This window comes from Belonocnema kinseyi, chromosome 9 (assembly GCF_010883055.1).
Source record: "Belonocnema kinseyi isolate 2016_QV_RU_SX_M_011 chromosome 9, B_treatae_v1, whole genome shotgun sequence".
Taxonomy (NCBI): Eukaryota; Metazoa; Arthropoda; class Insecta; order Hymenoptera; family Cynipidae; genus Belonocnema; species Belonocnema kinseyi.
Genome location: NC_046665.1, coordinates 112,134,927 through 112,157,539, shown reverse-complemented (window position 1 = coordinate 112,157,539; position 22,613 = coordinate 112,134,927). Strand labels below are relative to the sequence as shown.

The 22,613-nt window shown below is 23.6% G+C and overlaps 1 protein-coding gene across 1 annotated transcript in view; it reads right to left on the bottom strand.

The window, feature by feature from the left end:
* Positions 1 to 17,551, bottom strand: part of LOC117179354 (RNA-binding protein 39) — a 41,537-nt gene extending 23,986 nt beyond the window's left edge. The window contains exons 1-2 of the mRNA XM_033371048.1: positions 17,282 to 17,551; positions 8,545 to 8,609 (exon numbers count right to left, since the gene is read on the bottom strand). Coding sequence (XP_033226939.1) covers positions 8,545 to 8,609; positions 17,282 to 17,374 — 158 coding nt within the window. The 5' untranslated portion in view covers positions 17,375 to 17,551. The remainder of the gene's footprint in view (positions 1 to 8,544; positions 8,610 to 17,281) is intronic.
* Between the last annotated feature and the right edge of the window lie 5,062 nt (positions 17,552 to 22,613).

Genomic DNA, 22,613 nt, shown 5'->3' with positions numbered 1-22,613 from the left:
TTTTTTTTGCAAAATTCCATTACTTTTCCAGAATTTTTTCACAATTCCGTGACGAGTCAGGAATAAAAATTCCCGAATTTCCCCAGTCAAGTGGCCACCCTGTTTTAGTTATCTGCAAAAGATGTCGTGATCTTTCAAATTCAGTATTTTTCATTTTCAAAAATGTCTACTGTTAAAGAAATTATTATTTCGAAATCATAGATTGCGATGCAATAAAATCAGCAATCAAATTATTGCAATATTTGAACTAAGATTTTTGTATAACGCATGCTGATTACACACATTTTAGTTTAAACATTTTTTTTTTTTAAACGCCTCGCGGTACCTCATCTCAATTTATGGCCATAATACCCTTTTGGTTTTTAGTAGATTATTTTGATTTATTTAAAACATTATTCCAGGTTTTGTACGAGTATTCTGCCTATATACTCACCATCTTCAGGTTTAACCTTTGGAATTATCAAAATAAGCGGCATTTACACTAACTGTATGGTGTCTATAACAAAGAGAATATAACTTCAAGTAGCTGATAATAAGAAAGAAGATTTCGTCGATTACTTTTACCACAATTATCGTTTATAACAAACTACTATTAAGGTTTTTATTATTTTCATTTTCAAATGTTATTACTTCTAAATACATAATAATGCAACATCTACAAAATTTAAACATTTATTCATTAATTTTAATTTATTTATTCAAGAAAATCAAACCAAAAAAAAAACAACAGTGAATAGAAAGTAAAATGGCAGAGTACCGGTGAAATTATTACCTTTTGAATTTATTAATGTGAATGGGGAAGTTTACCACTCACCAGAGTGCGCAATCTGTTCGGATCCGAGTTCTGCGAAAATTTTAATTTAATATATGACAAACAGCATTTTTTTATACAAATTATTAATAAAAGTTTATCATTTATTCGTAAAATATAGTCAAAGTTGTTCAGTTTGAAAACAAAAATTTATATTTGAAGAACGGCCAGTTTTTCTCGCTTACTTTCGAATTTCACAAATATAAAATTATTATTTACTGAAAGCATGTTTCGAAGTACATGTTTTCAAAAGATTTATATATTTTCTTTTTTAATTCAACTGCTTCAGATTAAAATTTTATCACTTAAAGTTTCTTCTCTTTCGATGAAAATTTCTTTGTTTTTGCTTTATTTTTGGTTAAAAACTGATCTTTTTGTTTGAAAAATTACATAATTTGTTGAAAATTCGTCCTTTTTGGTGCAATTCAACGAATTTCAATTAAAAATATTTTTTGTTAAAAATTCATCTACTAGGTTGAAAAAACATTTTTTGGTTAAAAATTTAACTCATTTTTTAAAACTTCGTTTTTCTCTTTTTTAAACATTATTCTACTTGTTTTTTTATTCCATTCACTTTGGTTAAAAATTTAAATACTTTATTAAAAATATTTTGTTATTGTTCAAATTAAATTTTTTAGTTGAAAATTCAACTTTGTGGTAGAAAATTAATCTTCTTGTTAGATAATTCATCTTTTTGCTTAAAAATTCATTACTTTTGGTTGACAATGATAAGTATTTTGTTCAAACCTCCTCTTTTTCGTTCAAAATTATTTTTTTACTTTCAAATTCATTTATTTTGATGTACAATTAACGAATTTATTTCAATTTGGTTCAAGACGAATTTTTGAACTTAAAAATTAAGTATTTCATTTAAAGTTCGTATTTTTTGTAATTTTCGTCTCTTTTTGTTTAGTTTCAAAATAATTTCAATGCAAATTATTGTATTTTACGGAAAATTCGTTTTTTTGTTGATGTTGAAAATTAATCATTTTGGTTGAAAAAACATTGAATTTTTTTAGAAAATTCTTCTTATTTGTTAATTTATTTATTTTTGTTAAAAATTGAGTACTTTGTTAACCAAAATTTTGTTATTAAAAATGAATTCTCTAGTTAAAGATTAGACTTTGGTAGAACTAATTTTCTTGTTAACAAATTTAAGTATTTTATTCAGAAAACTAATTTTTTATGGTTCAAAATTATTTTAAACTAAAACTTGACCTACTTAATTTTTGGCTATTTTTTATTTTTTATTTACAAATTAATTTCTTTCGATGAAAATTTAACTAATTTATTTAAATTTTGTTTAAAATTAATTGTTGAACTTGAAAATTAAGTGTTTCATTTAAAGTTCGTCTTTTTTGTTTAAATTCAATTGTTTTTTTATTTAATAATAAAATATTTAAAATATTTTTTGGTTGAAATATCACAATTTACTTTGTTGAAGATTCATCTCTTTGGTTTCAGATAAACTATTTTGGTGAAAATCAGTTTTTTTTTCGTTAAAAATTGATTAACTGAAAATTTAAATTGCTAATTTTAGCAAAAACTTTTTTCTGTTTAGTTTCAAAATAAATCATTTGAATGCAAATTATTATATTTTATGGAAAATTAGTTTCTTTTGGTTGAAAATTATTTATTTTGGTTGCCAAACTATTTTTTGGTTACAAATTTAACGAAGTTTTTCAAATTTCTTTTTTTCTTTTTGAAAATTAATTTTTTTAGTTTCAAATTCAACTAGGTACGTATTTAAAAATGGACTTTAACAAAAATTATTTTTGGTTAATTTATTTATTTTGGTTAAAAATTAATTCTTGAGTTAAGATTCGACTTTGGTAGAATTAATCTTCTTGTTTGAAAATTTTAGAATTTCATTCAAAAAACTAATTTTTTGTTTGAAAAGTATTTTAAACTAAAACTTGAGCTATTTAATTTTTGGCTAAATTTTTATTTGCAAATTCATTTCTTTCAATGAAAAATGTACTATTTTATAGAAAATTTGCCTTTGTTTATTAAAAATTAATTATTTCATTAAAGATCGTATTTTTTGTTTGAATTAAATGGCCCATTATTTAATGATAAAATATGTAACAAAATTTTAGTTTAGAATACCAACTATTCGATTTTTTATTGAAAATTTTTGTTTTCAGTAGCAAATTTGATAATTTTGTTGAAAATTCGTTTTCTTTTCGAAGAGAAACTACATTCTTTAGTTAGAACTTCATTTTCAATTGACAATTTTTATTTCAAGTAAAAACTTAATCTTGTTGATGGAAAACTCATCTTTTTAGTAGAAAATTTTACCTTTGTTAGTTGAAAGTTCTACTATTTGGTCAACAAAAAATAGAGAATTTTATTAAAACACGTACTTCGAAATTTTTTTCAGTAGACAATAATATTAAGTTTGTAAAATTGAGAACTACACAAGAAAAAGTGACCAGTAATTGAAACAATAAATTTTTTTCTCTTCATACTGAATTACTTACGCTTTTAGTTTATTTTACAAATAAACTATAAACCCTTATCAATAATTTGTATAAAAAACTGTTATTTTTCATATATTAAATTAAAATTTTTTCAGAAATCTGATCCGAACAGATCGCTCGAGGTGAAATAAAAGCTAATTTCCGAAAATTCAATCGAGATCTAAATGAAACGTGTATCACAAATCGTGGAGTGGCATAATCCAACTTTTCTGTCGCATTATGAACATCATCGTTGAATAGGGTGGACCGAAAAAAGCAATTTTTTAATTTTTTTTATTAAAAAAAATCAACGGTGTCTGAAAGTTTGTGTTTTTTTTATACTAGAAACATTTTTTATGATTCTTGCCTACGGGAATTTATAGTTTATATTATTTCAAATATATCTAGAATGATAAAAATTAAGAATTTCATTCAAAAGACTACTTAATTTCACTAAAAATAACGCTTTTTTTTAATTTACGGTTTTATTAATATCGATGAAAATAATATTAAATGTAAGCTCTAAATTGAGAACATTAAAATAAAAAACCTTTATTTTTTTGTATATATTTTTTTCATTTAGTTATTATGAGTTGTTATATTTTCGGCTTCAAAATTCTATTATGTTGAACATTCATATTTTTGGTTTGAAAAAATATCAATTTTCACCTGCTTTAGGTAAAAATGAAATTTTCTTATTTTTTATTTAAATTAACTGTTATCTTTTTTATTTTAAAAACTTTTTTTTTAACTTTTTTATTATTTCCCATTTTTCTTTACCTAAGATTCAAATTCAATTTGATTCAAAATTGAATTATTTTGTTAAAGTCGTCTTTTTTGGCTTGATAATTTAAAAGTGATTCCAATTTTTTTTTTTATTGAAAATTTAACTATTTTGTTAAAAATTCATATTTTAGTTTTAAAAATGTATTGCTTTTTGTATAAATTTAATATTTTTGGTTCAATACATAACTGTCTGGTTTAAAGTTAATCAGCATCGGTTAAATATTAACTTTGTTGTTAAAAAATTAACTTTTTTGTAGAAATATCGTATTTTTGGATCGAAAATTGAATAATTTGGTGGAAAACGTAACTTCTTGGCTAGAAATTTACGTATTTTGTTAAAAATTCGCCTTTTTCTTGGCTGAAAGCTTTTGGAAAAGCCGACTCCTTTTTATTTTAAATTAAATTCCCTTTTTGCTGAAACATAAACTATTACATTTTTTTGTTAAAAATTAAACGTTTTGTTTGAAAGTTAAACTACTTACTGGATTTTTTTTTGTAAAAATTCATAATTTTAGTTAAAAAATCTTTTTTTTTTCGTTAAGAATTCCTTCTTATAACTGAAAATTTATTTTTTCGAGTTAAAATTCCACTTATTTATTGACAATTTAACTTTTCTGTCGAAAATTCAAGAATTTGATAGAAAATTTGCCATTTTTGGTAGAAATTAAATATTTTGGGCTAGAAATGCTACTGTTTGATTCAACATTTAAGTTTGTCGGTAAAATCCATCCGCTTCTTATTTTCATTTAAATTCTTTTTGTGTTGCAGTATAAACTACTACATTTTTTGTTAAAAATCCAACTAATTTGTAGCAAACTCAGTTTTTTGGCTTGAAAATTCAACAATTTCAGAAAAAATTAAACTGTACATAGAAAACTCGTTTTTAAGGTGAAAATTAATTCTCCTAAATGAAAATTTAACAACTCCTTTTTTGCATATTGTTTTAGAAATTGGGTTCAAAAAAGTTTTCAAAATGTCTCCGTTTGTGAAACGAAAAACATAATTTGGCTATAATATCCAGCCGATTATTACAATTTTTTTGTATTGGATTCAAAAACACTTGTATCATACACAAACTTGTAAGTCCCGTGGATTTTTCAAATAATTTTTTTTTTTTTTCAAATTTCGTCTCACACAGAGAAAAATTGATGTTTAAACGAAGATTTTACCTTTTTGAGATATTAGGCGTAAAAATATTTTTATTTTTACTGCCAAAACGTTAGACTGAAAGATACAAGATGGAAAAGTCCTTGCCAGAGATTTAATTAATGTTTAATTTAGAAAGCTTTGATCAATTATATTACAAGATATTAAATATATTAGTACCGTCGATTAATTAATAATTAAATAATAATAATTTAGTTATTTTAATTTTCGTAGAAAATTAATCTTTTTAGTTAAAAATTTACCATTCAAGTTGAAAATTAACTTACTATTCTATTTTTTGTGAAAAATTGACCTTTTTCGGAAAATAATTTTCTGTTTTGTAGAAAATTAATATTTTTGGTTGATACTTCATCACTGCCATCAAGAATAAATTTCTTTGGCTGAAAATTCATTTCTTTTTAGTTTAAAATTAATTTTTTCTAACTGAAGTTGTAACTATTCCATTTTTGCTTGAAAATTAATTAATTTGGATGAAATCATTTTTTTTTTTAATTTACTTTTCTATCTGCAAATTGAACTATTCTAGTTTTGGTTTTTAATTTCGAAATTCTTTAAATTCAGCACATACAGGGTGACCATTTTAATCGAAGAAAAAATTTCCGGTCATTTCCCGGTTCGCAAATATTTTTCACCGCTAATCAAATTTAAAAAATCAGACTATATTCTAAACACTTTTCCAAATAAAGTAATAAACAATAGACAACAAATTGAAACATTCAAAGTGGAACCGGTGAATTCCACATTTTTAAAATCCAAGTTTAAAAGTTTTCAATTCAAAAATTTTGTATTCAAATGCTCAACAATTTACACGTACCAAATGGAAGGTACTAACACTTTTCAATTAAATTTTTCTAAAAAAAATGTTAACATTTTCAATGCTCTAAATAAAAAAACCAATCAATAATCTTGAAAATTTTTAAAATTATATTAAGTGATTTTAAGGTAGACACATTAAAAATTGAAAAATTATTTTTGTAACTTAACAGTTCTTAAATTAGAAGTTAAAAATTATTTTTATTTTCAATAGTCTAGGCAACCATCAAAAGCTTTAAAATTTTATATCAAAATCCTTAAAAATCTGGCAGTGATTTAAAATTTTTCCAAATTCAAAATCATTTTTGAATTTTTTGTCAGAACTTTTAAATATATATTTCAAAATGAACTGAATTTTTTCTATAACTTTTAGAAAATCCTGTAAATTAAAAAAAAAAATTGAATTTATAAATAACAATAAAAGACTTATTACTTTTAAAAATATTAGAGTAATATTAAGAGATATTTAAAAGTTGTAAACCCAGTAGAATTAAATTTAGAACTTGAAATAATTTCAAATACTTACAGCCGAAATTTTTTAAAACTTTAGATTTTTGCAAATTTCAAACAAAAAATTTAGAATTTTTTTAAGGATTGTGAAAGACTACAAAAGAATTAAAATTTTCTTAAGATTCTCAGGAAATTTGAAAATGATTTTTCACTTTGAAAAATTATCAAAAAAGAACATGGAAGATTTTAACGATTTTATTTAATTTGCTGGATTTTAAAAAATTGAAGGAAAATTTCGATTAATTTTAAAATATATTTAGAAGTTCTGAAAAAAATGTTGACACACTTCGTTTAAATTATTTGAAACAATTTCAAGTTTTCAATTAATTTTGAATCTTTTCAAAATTTCTCAATATCTCAAAATTACCCAATTTTTTCTACAAATAATAAATGTTCAATTGTTACTTATGCGTAAAAATTTAACAAATTTACTTATAAATTAAATACTTTTTAAATAGAACAATTAAAATTGTAACATTAAAAGTTTAAAATTTCTTCGAAAATCTAAAGATTCAAAGTTTTTTATGTAAAACAATTTAGTTTCAAATTGTTTTCTTTTCAATATTTCGTTTCAATTTACTCGTCTTAATCAACAGTGAAATATTCCTAAATATTAAATAATTATTCTTTTTCTACAATAAGAATATTCAAATTGAATGGGAAAAAATAAAATAATTTAGACGCACAATATTTTTAATTTAATAAAAACCTTTAATTGTGACTATATTATTATGGATTTATTTTCAAGTTGAAAATATTAAAACGCACCTTTAGATTTTTTAATAGCTAAAAGAATTGATAGAAATAATATATTAGCAACTTTATTTATTAAATTTTATATAAAAAAAATAATATAAAGGAATACCTGAAACTCTGAAGTAAAAATATATTATTCTATCAATTTTAAAAATAATTTATTCATTTATATTTACAGTTAATAAAATAAAACAGTTTTTAATAAAAAAATTTCAACTTCAAATGCTTTTAATTTTTGTTTAAATCTTTAAGGCTGCACTTTAATTATTTAAAAAACTGTTCAACTCGATCTTAGACCGATTTTTTTCTGAAAATTTGTCAAATTCCCGGTTTCCCGGTCGGCGTCCACCCTGTTTTTTTATTTAAAAAATCCTCGAATTTAAAAACTTCTCTACTTTAATTTTTCAACCTTTAAACCTGCATTTTAAAATGCTTTAAATTAAAATATAGACTTAACAATTAAAAATTTAAAATAAAACATTTGTAAAGTGAAAGATTTTCGAATTAAGCATTCTAAACTAAATGATATAATAATTTATAAAAATCACAATTTAGAAAATTATTTTAAAACGGTTGAAATCAAAGTTGGAGAAAAGTTTTATTCTAAAAATTTGGTAAAATTCCCGATCAAAAAATAAATTCACTGTCATTTCCCCGTTTTCCCCGGTCCCATAAAATTCCCGGTTAAGCCCATGTTACGAGTGGGTCACGTGACCAGATTCCTAACTTACCGACACCTTTTCTGTTTCCCAACTTATTTTCAAACTAAACGCCACATTGAGTTGCAAATTTGAGAAACAAAATAAGAAGCACCATTAAACATGTGCCTGGTCATAAATTTTTATAATTATGAAAAAAGCAAAAAAAATTTATTTACAAAAAAAAAAACTTTTTTCATCATTCTAAAAATTTGGGACCAGATACATGTTTATTAGTGCTTCTTATTTAGTTTCTAAAATTTTCAACTCGATGTGGCGTTTTGTTTGAAAATAATTTGGGAAACAGACAAGTTGTCGGTAGGTTAGAAATCTGGTCACGTGACCCACTCGTCACATGGCCTTAATATCCAGATGTCAACTATAAACATCCATTTTTCTCCGTGCACTCTAATCTTGAACATAATGGTACATAAAGAGCCAAACTGAGAAAATACCCACTATATCTAGTTGCGTAATCATAAAACCAATAATAATAATAATAATAATAATATTAATAACAACAATAATAAAATACACTCACCCAGATGTTTTGCGACTCGTTCCATTCTCCCTGGACGATTTGTCTTTGGACGATGATTCCTGCTCCTACGAACAGCAAACAGTTGAATGCCATGCCAGACAGCCGAGGTGGCAGGGACGCGCGAACAAGGGGACAAAAAGCAAATCAGTCAAAGTTAGTCATCTTGAAACAACTACATGGATATAAAAATTTATGCTCTGAGGGAGTACATTGAAGAAAAATTTAAAAAATAAAAATAAAAAAAACAAGAAGAAAAGAGAGAGAGAGAAAAAACAAAACAAAAAAATGTCAGTAGAGCATAGTCTGAGAAAATGCGGCAATGCACTACTCTCATCGAAGACTCGAGTTGGAGGTAGGTGTTTTCGGATGTTGACAGCACATAGTTCGGTTCAGCTAGATAGTTACGTTTTTCGGGTCAGGTCAGGGAGAGAGAGAGACAGACGACTGAGCGAGCCTAGCGTCGTCGCGACTCGTTCGTCGCATACAACACCTGGCCCAAACTTACCAATCTTTTATTCGGGTTTTAGGAAAGCATTGCAATCTTGGGTTGAGCATGCCTTGGTCTTAAACTACCAATGGCCAACCACACATCCTTTTTCTTCTGCAAAAGAGAGCCCTCGTCAAAGACAGAACGTTTTCAATGTAACACGAGATGGCCCTACCTAAACCTAACTAATGACTAACCACTAACCTAATCCTTGGACAATAAAATCGCGCTTCTCCTCAATTCAATTTCTCTACTATCAATCCGAATCTTATCTTCTTCACTCGCTCACTCACTCACTAATTAATTGACTAGCAAACAAAAAAAAAATACTTTGTTTCCGACTCATCGCTTTGTGATGTTCACATTTTTAATTCTTTCACACCAAAAATGGAAAATTTAATTTTAACCCTCAAAAGGTACACTGGTGCGAATTCGCACCAGAAGTTTTTTTCATTCTGGTTGGCATTTACGCAAACAAAGCTGCAAGCGGATTATCCCCAAATATATTGAATATATATGTTAAATATTTAATATTAATATTGAAAACGAACCAATTCACACCAGTGTACCGTTTACGTATGCGTATTCAGAGTTGCTGAAAAAAAGTCCGATTTCCAAATTTCATGTGGTTACAAACTAAGTTACCAAAAAATTCTTGTGCATTTAATAATAAATGAAAACCACGGGGTCAATTTTTTTAGGACACACTAAAATGATCAGGAAATGGTAGATTTTTTAATAATCCTGCATAAAAAACGACAGAGTATAAAAATCAGGATTTTTAATGAATATTTGTATTAATCAAGTTTCATATTTTGCATGAAAATTAAAAAGTTCTTTTTTGTCTGTATAAAAATTTTACAAAAACATAACTGGAAAAAACTAGATATATTCCATTTTTGTATATAGAATTCTAATTACAAATTTCTACATCAGGTTTTGAATAGCTAGAATTTTGTACGAAAAAAAATTTACAACTCCACATTTAGAATTTTGTTTAATTTTTAATAAGTTTTAATAGAAAATTATGAATTTCTACAAAAAAATTAAATTTGTAAAGCTCTGTGATTTTGTAAATTTGATTCTTTTAAAAAATAAGAAAATTTACGGCTCTAACAGGAACTTTTTCTGGTTTCGTAATTTTTGTTTTTTTTTTTTCAGCAAAGAAAACTACAAAGTATGAAAGTCAGGATTTTTAATGCATATATATTGATAAAGTTTTATATTTTGTATAAAAGATAAAAAGTTTCTCACAAAAATTATGAAAATCTGCAACAGAATACATCCTTAATACTTTTTAGTTTATTTTTTATAAAATTACGAATTTCTTTGCATGAAATATTACAAAAATATACATGGAAATACTAGATATAATCCATTTATTTAAATAAAAAATTACAAATTTCTATACAAAATTTTCAATAGCTACAGTTTTCGACGAAAAAAAAATGCAACTCCACATTTAGAATGTTGTTTAATTTTTAATAAGTTTTAATAGAAAATTATGAATTTCTACAAAAAAATAAAATTTGCAAAGCTCTTTGTAATTTTGTAAATTTGATACTTTTAAAAAAATAAGAAAATTTACGACTCTTAACAGGAACTTTTTCTTTTTTCGTAATTTGCATTCGTTTTTTATAAAAAAAAATTGCGAACTTCTAGAAAAAATAACGAAAATTAACTAAAACGTTAAGAAAATTGTAAATTTTGTAATAGTTCAGCAAAGACAACTACAAAGTTTGAAAATCAGGATTTTTAATGAATATAGATGGATAAACTTTTATATTTTGTATAAAAGATAAAAAGTTTCTCAGAAAAAATTTGAAAATCTGCAACAGAATACATCCTTAATACTTTTTAGTTTATTTTTTATAAAATTACGAATTTCTTAGCATGAAATTTTACAAAAACATAACTAGAAATACTAGATATAATCCATTTATTTAAATAAAAAATTACAAATTTCTATTAAAAAATTTCAATAGCTACAATTTTTTAAGAAAAAAAAAACTGCAACTCCACATTTAGAATTTCGTTTGTCATAATTTTTAATAAGTTTTTATAGAAAATGATGAATTTCTACAAAAAAAAATAAAATAAAAATAACAAAACATTACGAATTTCAAAAGCTGTTTGTAGTTTTGCATACTTTTTTCTTTGAAAACATAAGAAAATTTACGACTCCAGAAGCAACTATATTTTTAGTAATTTTCAATTGGTTTTTATAAAAAAATTAAGAACTTCTACAAAAAATAACGAAAATTGAGTAATACGATTAGAAAATTGTGAATTTTGTAATAATTAAAATCAGGATTAATATTTTTTAGTTTTTTTTTGTATAAAATTACGAATTTCTTTGCATGGAATTTTACAAAAATATACCTGGAAAAATTAATTGCTGTTTCTTTTTTTTTAGAAAATAAAATATTTCTCCACAAAATTATCTACGAAAAGAAAAAACAGGAAAATCTACAAACCCACATTTAGAATTTAGATTTTCATCATTTTTAATAAGTTTTTTAATAGAAAATTTGGTTTATTTTTATAATTTTTAATACATTTTTGTAGAAAATTATAAATTTCTACCAAAATTAACGAAAGTTGCAATTCGAAAAGATATTTATAGCTCTGTATATTCTTTCTTCTTAAAAATATTATTATTTCGTAAGTTTTAATTGGTTTTTATAAAAAAAATTACGAACTTATACAAAAAAAAATAACGAAAATGTTCAGAAAATTGCAGATTTTGTAATAGTTCAGTATAGAAAACTACGAAGTACAAAAAATAGTCTTAATATTTTTTAGTTTAAAAAACTAATAAAATTACGAATTTCCTTATTTGAAATTTTACAAAAATATACCTGAAAAAAACTAGATGTATTATTTCTTTTCTTTTTTATATATCGAAAGTGACAAATTTCTTCACAAAATTTTGAACAGATGTAATTTTCTAAGAAAAAAAAACAGTAAAGTTATATATATTTCTCCTTTTAAAAAAATAAGAAAATTTACGACTCTAAAAGGAACTTATCTTTTTGTGTAATTTTTAATTGGTTTTAAAAAAATCTACAAAAAACAACGACATGAACAGTTTGTAAGAATTTTTATAAAATTTGATAAATATTCAATTCTAAACGATTCTCGCTAGTATTATAAAAATCTTATTTAATTCGGAATTTTAATCAAATTATGTAAAATGGTAAAAAAAAATCAATTCTTTTTAATTCGGAAATTGAAACCTGTATTATTTCTTCTTTTGTTTTATAATTATTCAATTCTAGAAGGTGTGAAAGCATTAAAGACGTTCCTATTAATTTGATCTTATTTTTATTTAAAAAAATACTAACGTCATTTTATATATTCTTCTAAACTTTTAACGATAAATCAAAACAATGAGTGCAATCAACAAATTTAATTCTGAATTTTAAAAATACATTAGAACGTTTATTTATATTGAAAAACATAACTTGAAACTTCTGATTGAAGACTATTTAAACAAGCTAAACAGAAAAATTAAATCACTTTTAAGAATTATTTTCGTGACTTTTTTCTGAATCAAAAAACTTCTAATTAAAAAAAAAGACTATAAACTGTACAAATAACCAAACAAAATTATATAAAATGAAATCTAAAACAAAACTACCAGTGTTAAATTAAGCAAATACCATCAAAAGTATAAAGATACTGAATTATTGTAAAATAAATAAATTTTCAATTAAGTTTATATTTAATCACGTACTTTTGAGTCGAAAAAAAAATAAAAACGCACATGAACATAACTATGTGAAATAGAACGCTAACAATTTACAGTTACGGGATGTAATTTTAAGATTTTTTTATCTTCCAGAATTTGCGTAACCATATGGGTGAAAATCAAAAGGCTGGAATTGGACATTAAAAATTTTTGGGAGTCAAAAGTATTAAAAAAAAACATGCAACCAAATTTTCTAATCAAATTAACTAACTTCAAGGTTTTTAAAAATTATTTATCAAAAAATAATGGGAATATTGATTTTTTTCTTACAGATTTTTTTTATTTAAAGAAAACTATTCTCGTTTTTTTTTAAATCAATAGATTTGTGAAATTTTAAGGATTTTTAAGCTAGAACCGTGAAAAATTGAATGATTTCATTTTTTTTTCACCTGGACACTTCCTGATTTAGAAGGGTAAATTATTTTTATTTTGAGTATTTCTGAATAAATTGTTCAATTGTTATTCGATAGATTAAAATATTTTAAAATATTGCCAAAAAATAATTATTTCAAATTTTTCCAGGAATATCAACATTTTTTTATTATCTTAAGAGCATTACAAATCCTTAAATAGTTCCAAAATTTTATTTTGAAATCTCAAAAAAATTCAATTTCTTTTTAAATTTGTTGAAAGTTTTTCAAATATTAAATTATTTTTTAATAAACTTCTAAGCATCTTTTAAAATTATTCGATTTTTGCACTGAATTAAAAAAATTGTTTTTGATTTTTCTGAATTGATAGAGAATTTTTTATTTTATTTTATTATATTTTACTTTTAATATTTTTATTGGCTTTGAGGGCAGCATTTTTGTTAATTGAAAGAAGAAAATTATATATATTTATCATTTTTATTGATTTTAACGAAATATACTTTTTTAATTGGAAGAGTGTTTTATCTTCAAAATTTGTATTGACTAAGGAAATAATTTTTTTAATTGAAAGAAGAAAATTTTATATTTTTAATCTTTTCATTGAAATCCGAGATTTGAAATTTTGTTTGTAAATTTTTAAAAAATTTTAACACTATTTATTAAGTTCGAGAGGATACTTTAATTTTTTCTGAATTGGAAGCGGAACTTTTTTAAAAATTTTAATCACTTTTATTGACAAGAATTTTTTTATCAGGGGAAAGATATTTAAAACAACTTTATTTAGTTGGAAGGGAAGAAAAATTCGGTTTGAAATTTTTTCTAAATTGGAAGACGAACGTTTTTTTATTTTAAAAGTTTTTATTGAATTTGACAGAAGGAAAATTCGATGTTTAACTTTTTTTTCTTAATTGGAAGGGATGAAATTTTAGTTATTCATTTTTTTATTTTAACATTACACTGTGTTTAAAGGACACATTTTTTTATTTTTAATTGGAAGAGGAAATTTAAATATTTTAAACATTTTTATTGACTTCAAGTTAAGAATTTACTTTTTCATTGAAATAAAATTTTATATTTTTAACAGTTTTATTGACTTTAAGAGAAAGAAGTTTTTTTAATTGGAAGAAGAAAAGTTTATATTTGTAACATTTTTATGGACTAAGCCTTTTGCAATTGTAAGATTTTTTTGATTTTTTAAACATTTTGATTGAAATAGAAGACATAAAATTTTGGGATTTAATTTTTACTGAATTGAAAGAGGACCTTTTTGTATTTTTATCGACTTTAGGAGTATTTTTTTCAAATTGGAAGATGGAAATTTATAATAAAAAAAACACTTATTGAAGTGGGAAAGGAGGAAATTGTGGTTTTAAATTTTTTCGGAATCGGAGGATTTTTTAAATTAGTAACATTTTTATTTACTTGGAAAGGGGAAAATTTTGGTTTTGAATTTTTTCTGAATTGGAAGCGGACTTTTTTTATTTTAAGCACTTTTACTCGCAAGAATTTCTTTATTAGGGGAAAAATACTTACAACTACGATTTTTAACTTTTTTTTCTTAATTTGAAGGAATGAAATTTTGGTTATATATACTTTTTTTCGGTTGGAAGAAGTCATTTTATATTTTTAACATTTTTATCTACTTTAAGGAAAGAATTTTCAAATCAAGACAAATTCTAAACCTTTCACAATTCTTAAAAAGCTTCTAGCAGAGAATTTTTTTCAAACATTTTTATTCAATTTAAGGGAAGAATTTTTTCTTTTAATTGGAAGATAGAAATTTGAAAAAAAAAAACACTTTTATTGAAGTGGGAAAGGAGGAAATTTGAGGTTTTAAATTTTTTTTTGAATCCGAGAATTTTTTTATTTTTAACATTTTTATTTAGTTGGAAAGTAAGAAATTTTGGTTTTGAATTTTTCTCGAATTGGTAGCGGACTTTATTTATTTTAAACACTTTTTTTATTTGAGGAAAAATATTTAAAACACTTTCATTCAGTTGGAAGGGAAGAAAAAATTCGGTTTTAAATTTTTTCTAAAATGGAAGAGGACCTTTTTTGTTTTAAAAGCTTTTATTGAGTTTGAAGTAAGGAAAATTTGATTCTTAACTTTTTTTTCTTAATTGGAAGGAATGTAATTTTGGTTATTAATTTTTTTTTTAAATTGGAAGAGGTCGTTTTTTTATTTTAACATTTTTCTTGACTAGGCACGAATTTTCTTTTTAATTGGAAGAAAATTATATATTTTTAACATTTTTATTGAATTTAAGGAAAGAATTTTTTTTAATTCGAAGCAAATTGTATATTTTTAACATTTAGATTGAAATAGAAGACAGAAATTTTGTTATTTAATTTTTCCTAAATTGAAAGAGGACTTTTTTGTATTTTTATCTACTTTAAGGACCGAATTTTCAAATCAAGACGAATTCTAAACCTTTCACAATTCTTAAAAAGCTTCTAGAAGAGAATTTTCTTCAAATATTTTTATTGAATTTAACGGAAGAATTTTTTCTTTTAATTGGAAGATAGAAATTTAAAAAAAAAAACACTTTTATTGAAGTGGGAAAGGAGGAAATTTGGGGTTTTAAAGTTTTTCTGAATCCGAGGATTTTTTTATTTGTAACATTTTTATTTAGTTGAAAAGTAAGACATTTTGGTTTTAAATTTTTTCCGAATTGGAAGCGGACTTTTTTATTTTAAACACTTTTTTTATTAGAGGAAAAATATTTACAAAATTTTCATTCAGTTGTAAGAGAAGAAAAAAATCGGGTTTCAATTTTTTCTAAAATGGAAGAGGGCCTTTTTTGTTTTAAAAGCTTTTATTGAGTTTGAAGGAAGGAAAATTCTATTCTTAACTATTTTTTTCTTCATCGGAAGGAATGTAATTTTGGTTATTCATTTTTTTTAATTGGAAGAGGTCATTTTTTTATTTTTACATTTTTATTGACTTTACGGTAAGAATTTTTTTTTAATTGGAAGAAAATTATATATTTTTAACATTTTTATTGAGTTTAAGGAAAGAATTTTCAAATCAAGACAAATTCTAAACCTTTCACAATTCTCAAAAAGCTTCTAGAAAAGAAGTTTTTTCAAACATTTTTATTTAATTTAAGGGAGGAATTTTTTCTTTTAATTGGAAGATGGAAATTTAAAAAAAAAACACTTATTGAAGTGGGAAAGGAGGAAATTTTGGTTTTTAATTTCCCCTGATTTGGAAGAGGACCTTTTATTTGTTTTTCTCACTTATATTGAGCTGAAATGTTATTTCTATTTTTTCTGAATCAGAAGAGGCCATTTTTTCTTTTTTTTTTTTTAGTTCAAGGTAAAAATTTATAAAAAAAAATAATTTCCTAATTGGATAAAAGCGCACCTTTTTTATTTACATAGTTTTCCTTTAAAAAGTAATGAAACTTTGGTTATTTAAATTGGTTGCGAATATTATTCCTCAAAACACAAGCGTAAAATATTCCAGGGTCACGATAATACGTCACCTTTTTGATTTTCACGCATACGGTAAATAGACTAGCGAGCAAAACTCCGATTTTAGCCGAGTTTACTGCAACTTTTCCGTTTTCTGCTCTAAAACGGTATAAATTTTTCACAAAAAAATAAATAAATGAAACAAAAATTGTACTAACAAACCACGTATTTACAAATAAAGTTCTAGAATGTTCTGCGACAAGTCTGTCATGAGTTTGTAAAAGATAGTGGCGCTATCTAAGAGCTAGGATTTATAACCTATCTGTTAGACTAGATCACGGATACGGATGGAAAATTGGAAAAATGTTGATTGATAATGATTATATGAGTCATTCGCAGTACCTCAGATTTAAGTGCATTCTAGGAACTCGCTGTGGAACATCGTACGAGCGCGAGGGTACATGTTATGTATGATCTATAAGTACAGAAAATGGAGGTATTGATCAATAGGCAGTATGTAACAGAAGTAACGAACGTTATGTATGCGTTCTACTTTCTTATCTTTCAGAAAAAATGGACTGCGCGACGAATGTCGTCAAACGACAGACACCGCGGTCCAAGTTACAAAACTGCGATGAAGATTCTTTAATTTATTCACAGAACGCAAAGCAAGCAAATCGAGATTAACGGGGAAATTCAGTGACTTACCCCTTTTCTGTATGGGGCTTCCAACATCGCCTCGACATCAAAGTCCTCCGCCATTGTGTGATTTGATGGAGAGCTTTCTGAAATGCCACGCATTAGCACACGGAACGGAATAATATAATTGCGAGTTTTTTAATCAATGCTAGAATTTCTCACGTATAGAATCAGATTTGTAAGGAATAACGTAAAGCTTTACGTTTTACAAATTATCCTCCTGTTGCCTAAGAAAATTAATCAAAAGCACGCACGTTCACAGACGACCTACCGAAAATGGTGGACACCGGATATGAGATCGATGGTGCAGTTGCCAAAATCACATGTCTTTTGCGCATGCGTCAAGCACCGCCCACTGGCGGAGTTTTCGGCAAACTGTAGGATGCGCTTTTGACTTCCTTTTTTCGAACATGTTTTTCATTATACATGTCCCAATTTTAATTTTTTGATTTTTCACCTTTTTCTACAAAAAATAGATGCGTCAAGAAATTTTTGAAAGCATTGTTGACGCTTTTCCTCATTTTTCGATTAGTTTCAATCAATAAAGGGAAAAATACTGTCCAATATGTTGAGGTTTTAAGTCATAAGACGAATTAAAAAAAATTTTCAACCCAAAAATATGCATGTTCTGCCAAAATAATTGAGTTTTGCACTAAAAAAAGGAGAATTTTTAACGCAGAAGACGAATTTTGTAGAAAAAAATTCAACAAAAGAGATGAGGTTTCATCTAAAAAAAATTGTTAAAAAAAAAGACAAATTTACTTTAAGTTACAAAAATAAGTTTTGAACCAAAAGAAAAATGAATTTCGAATTATTTTTATCAAAAAAACAAATAATTTTCTACTATTTTTTAAGATTTTTAACGAAAAAAATGATATTTTCACTAAAATAGTGCATCTTCAATCGAAAAAATATAATTTTTATCAAATACTTGAATTTTCAACCCAGCAGATACATTTTCTAATAAAACAAATAATAATTTAACCAAATAGATCAATTTTCAACTTAAAAAATTCAATTTTCTAGCAAAAATGAAATAGCTACATTTTTAGGAAAAAAATTTTTTAAGCAAATAATTGAATTTTCAGAAAAGAAGATGAAATTTTGACACACAAAAAATCACCAAAATAGATTTTTCACCTAAAAAAAAAATGTTTAAAAGAATAGAAAAATTTATTTTAAGTTACAAAAATAAGTTTTGAGCGAAAAAAACGAAGTTTCGACAGAATATTTCAACTTTCAACAAATTGTTTTTTTTACAAAAAAATGCCTATATTCAACTAGAAAGAAACTAATTCTTAACCAAAAGAAAAAACGAATTTCGATAATTCGAATTATTAAAAAAAAAAAACTATTTTTCAACCAAATTTGTTAAGTTTTTGACGAAAAAAATTACATTTTCACTAAAATGGTGCATTTTCAATCGAAAAAATTTAATTTTCATCAAATAGTTGAATTTTCAACCCAGAAGATGAATTTTCTAACAAAAAATTATAATTTAACAAAATAGATGGATTTTCAACTGAAAAACTTCAATTTTCTACCAAAAACGTTATTGTATAATTTTCAGATAAGAAATTGAATTTTTAACCAAAAATGGAACAGTTGAATTTTTAGTTAAAAAATGAATTTTCAACAAATAGAAAAATGAATTATCGACCCAAGAAATGATCCAAAAATATTAATATTCTAGTAAATATGACGACTTTGAAATAAAATATACCTGAATTTTAATCGAAAAATATACATTTTTAACCAAAAATTGAATAATTTAATTTTCAAATAAAAAATCAGGTTTAACCAAAAAATTAAGTTTCAGCAAAGTACTTCAATTCTCAACCAAATGAATAAGTTTTTAAGAAAATAAATAAATTTTCAACCGCATACAGTCGAATTTCCATTTAAAAAATCATTTTTAACAACAAAAATAGTTTCAACAAAATGATTAAGTTTTGACAAAAAGAATATCTACTAAAGAGACCAATTTTCAACAAAGCAGTTAAATGTTCATTTAAACTGATGAATCCTTGATAAAAAAAAAATAATTCTCAACACAAAATGTAATATAAGAATTACAAATTTTCAACCAAATTTGTTAAATTTTTAACGAAAAAAATTACATTTTCACTAAAATGATCCATCTTCAATCGAAAAAAAAATTAATTTTTACCAAATTGTTCAATTTTCAACACAGAAGATGAATTTTCTAAAAAAAAAAATATTAATTAACATTTACATTTCTTGCTACATTTTTACTAAAATAGAAAATCATATTTTCAACCTAATTTGTTAAACATTTAACCAAGAAATGAACTTTTAACTAAAATAAAGCTTCTTTAATCAAAAATATTTAACCAAATAATTGATTTTTCAACAAAGATGAATTTTATACAAAAAAATTTGCATCTTCCATAAAAAAAATTGTCACCAAATAGTACCAAATAGTAATTTTTGTAAAAATGATGGATTTTCAACTAAAAAAGGGTAAATTTTCAAGTAACAAAGTAACTAGTTTTTAACTATAGAAATAAATTTTCAACTAAATTCTAAATTGTCGACGAAAAATTCTATAGTAAAATTTTCAGATCAAAAATTAAATTTTTTACTAAAACAACAATTTTTTACCAAAAAGAAACAGTTCAATTTGTAGTAAAAAAATAATTTTCAACCAATAAAAATCGGATTTTTAACGAAAGAAATGAATTATGGGCTCAAAATATTAATATTCTAGCAAAAAACACCAATTTGTTACAAAATATACAGAAGTTTTTAACTATAAAAAAGATACATTTTTACCAAAAACGGAATAGTTTAATTTTCAATTAAAAAATAATTTCCAACCACAAAAAGCGACGTTGTGAGAAGAAGATAGTTAAATTTTCAACCAAAAATTCTATAGTTAAATAATTTAATTTTCGACCAAACAAAATAATTCTGAACAAAATATTTTAATTTTTAATTTAATTTTTAACGTAAACGTTGTGATTTCGATAAAAAAAATCTTTAACAGAATAGATGAATTTTCAACTGAAATTGATTAATTTTTAATAAAAAATAGAATAGTTTAATTTTAAGTTAGAGAAATAATTTTTGAACCGAATGAAATGAAATAAAATGAAATAAGATGAAAAAGGTAAATTTTTTACAAAAATTCGACGAAAAATGAAATAATTAAATTTTCATTAAAAACAAATTATTCACCAATAAAAAAACTAATTTTGAACCAAACAAATTAATTTTCTACCAAAAAGATTAAACGACTATAAAAAGTTTCGTAAAATATTTGGTTACATTTTTAGTTCAAAAAATTAATATTCAATACAGAAATAACTATTTTTTAACAAAATTAATTTTAAAGAAAAAAGATTAATTTCTAACAAAATATATGAATTTTTTGACCCAATTATTGAATTTTTAACCAAAAAGGTGAATTAGTCACCAAGAAAATTAATATTCTACTACAAAAAATTAATTTGTAACAAAATACATGAATTTACAGCCAAATATTTTAACTTTTAATGAAATTTGCAACCAAAAGGGTTTATTTTCTACAAAAAATTGCTTAAGATTTCTTAGGAAATTTTTAAATTATTTTTTATGTCACAAAATTTTTTTGGAGAAAATATTTAAAAATATTTTCGAAACATTTCAAAATATTTCCAAAAATGAATCTGGAATATTTTAAGGCAATTTCTTGGTGGAAGTTTTTCCAATATTTGGGAATAGTTGGAATCATTTAAAAAAACGTGGTTTCTTGAAGATTTCGAAACAAAATTTAGAAGCTTTTAAAACTTTTTCAAATGTTTCTAGATTAAAAAATTAATTTTAAGAGAGCATTTAAAAGGAATTATATAAATTTTAAATGTTTTCAGACAATGTTAGGTATATTCCGAGTTAGTATAAAAGATATTTAGGATTTTTGGAAGTTTTGAATAAATTAAAAATATTTTTTAACTTTGAAAGATTTCCGAAAATTCAAAAAAAAAAATTTCAAGCGTTCAAAAGCTCTACCTCAAATTGTGTAAGCTCTTATAATATAAGCAAATTTTCTTTAAAATTGTCTGGTTTCTTGTTTAACATAACTGAAATCTTCCGAAATCTTTTTGAATTTTCTCGAGTAACTTTGTAAAATTATATTCATATTATCTTAAAACAAGTAAACAAAGAATCTTTGAAAATAAATAATTATTCGAAATTTTTACCTTTAAAGGATTTAAAAAGATTTTAAGCTAATAAAATTTTGTTTCTTAAGATTCTAGGAAAAATTTTAATTGATTATTTATTCTGTAAAAATAATTTCAAGAAACTATTCATAAAGATTTTAAAACGTTGAAAATTATTTCCTAAATTTTTGGCAAAAAATTTAGAAGAGCCTAAACAAAATATTTCGTATTTAGAAATTAAAAAATTATAGAAAAACTTCGAATAAATTTAAGAGGTACTTAGAAGTTTTTTAAAGATACAAAAATAATTTTCAACTTAAAAATATTTCAATAAATTTAAAACAAAATATAGATTTTGAAGACTTCGAAGAAAAAAAATTAGATGTTTTTACAGAATTCTGAAAGGTTTTAATAGAATTTTTCAATTTAAAGAATTTAAAAATTCAGTTCTTTTATGATCTGTTCAAATATAAACAATTTACAGATTTTAACGTTGAAAATTCACCTGTTCAAATACGAAATCCATAGTAGTTAAGCAAATTTAAACGCCCGATTAAAACTTTATGAACTATTTTCATTTCAAAAATAATTTTTAATATTGTTTTAGTCCAAAATATTGTATTTTTAACACATTCCATTTTAATTTACTTCATTCAAAAATTAAAAAAAAATGTATTTAACAATATTGCATTGCTTGTTTAAAATAAGCAATTATAAATTAATTATTTTGAAACTAAACAATTTGAAGCTGAATTAAAGTTTTAAAGTGCTAAATTTAAATTTGAAACTTTACAAATTTAATTTTTCAAGTGGAAAGGATTTATATATAAAAAACATTTTAATTTAACAATTATAATTTTACAAAAAATGGATGACATTTTCCTATTTAATTTTTTTCCGAATTGTAAGATTAACTTATCTGTTTTTTTCATTTTTATTTATTTGCAAGCATTTAAAAAATATATTTTTATTGATATCGAAGGGAGGAAATTTTGATAATCATTTTTTTCTTAATTGCCTTGTTGGAAATAAAAAGATACAGACCCTATTTTTTTTAATAATTTTGAATTTCTATTTAGAGATAGAATAATTCTATTCTTTTCTATTCCCCAATTTACATATTTTTCACTCCTTTCTTCCTTCATCAGGACAAACCTTCAGGATGACGCGGCGGATAA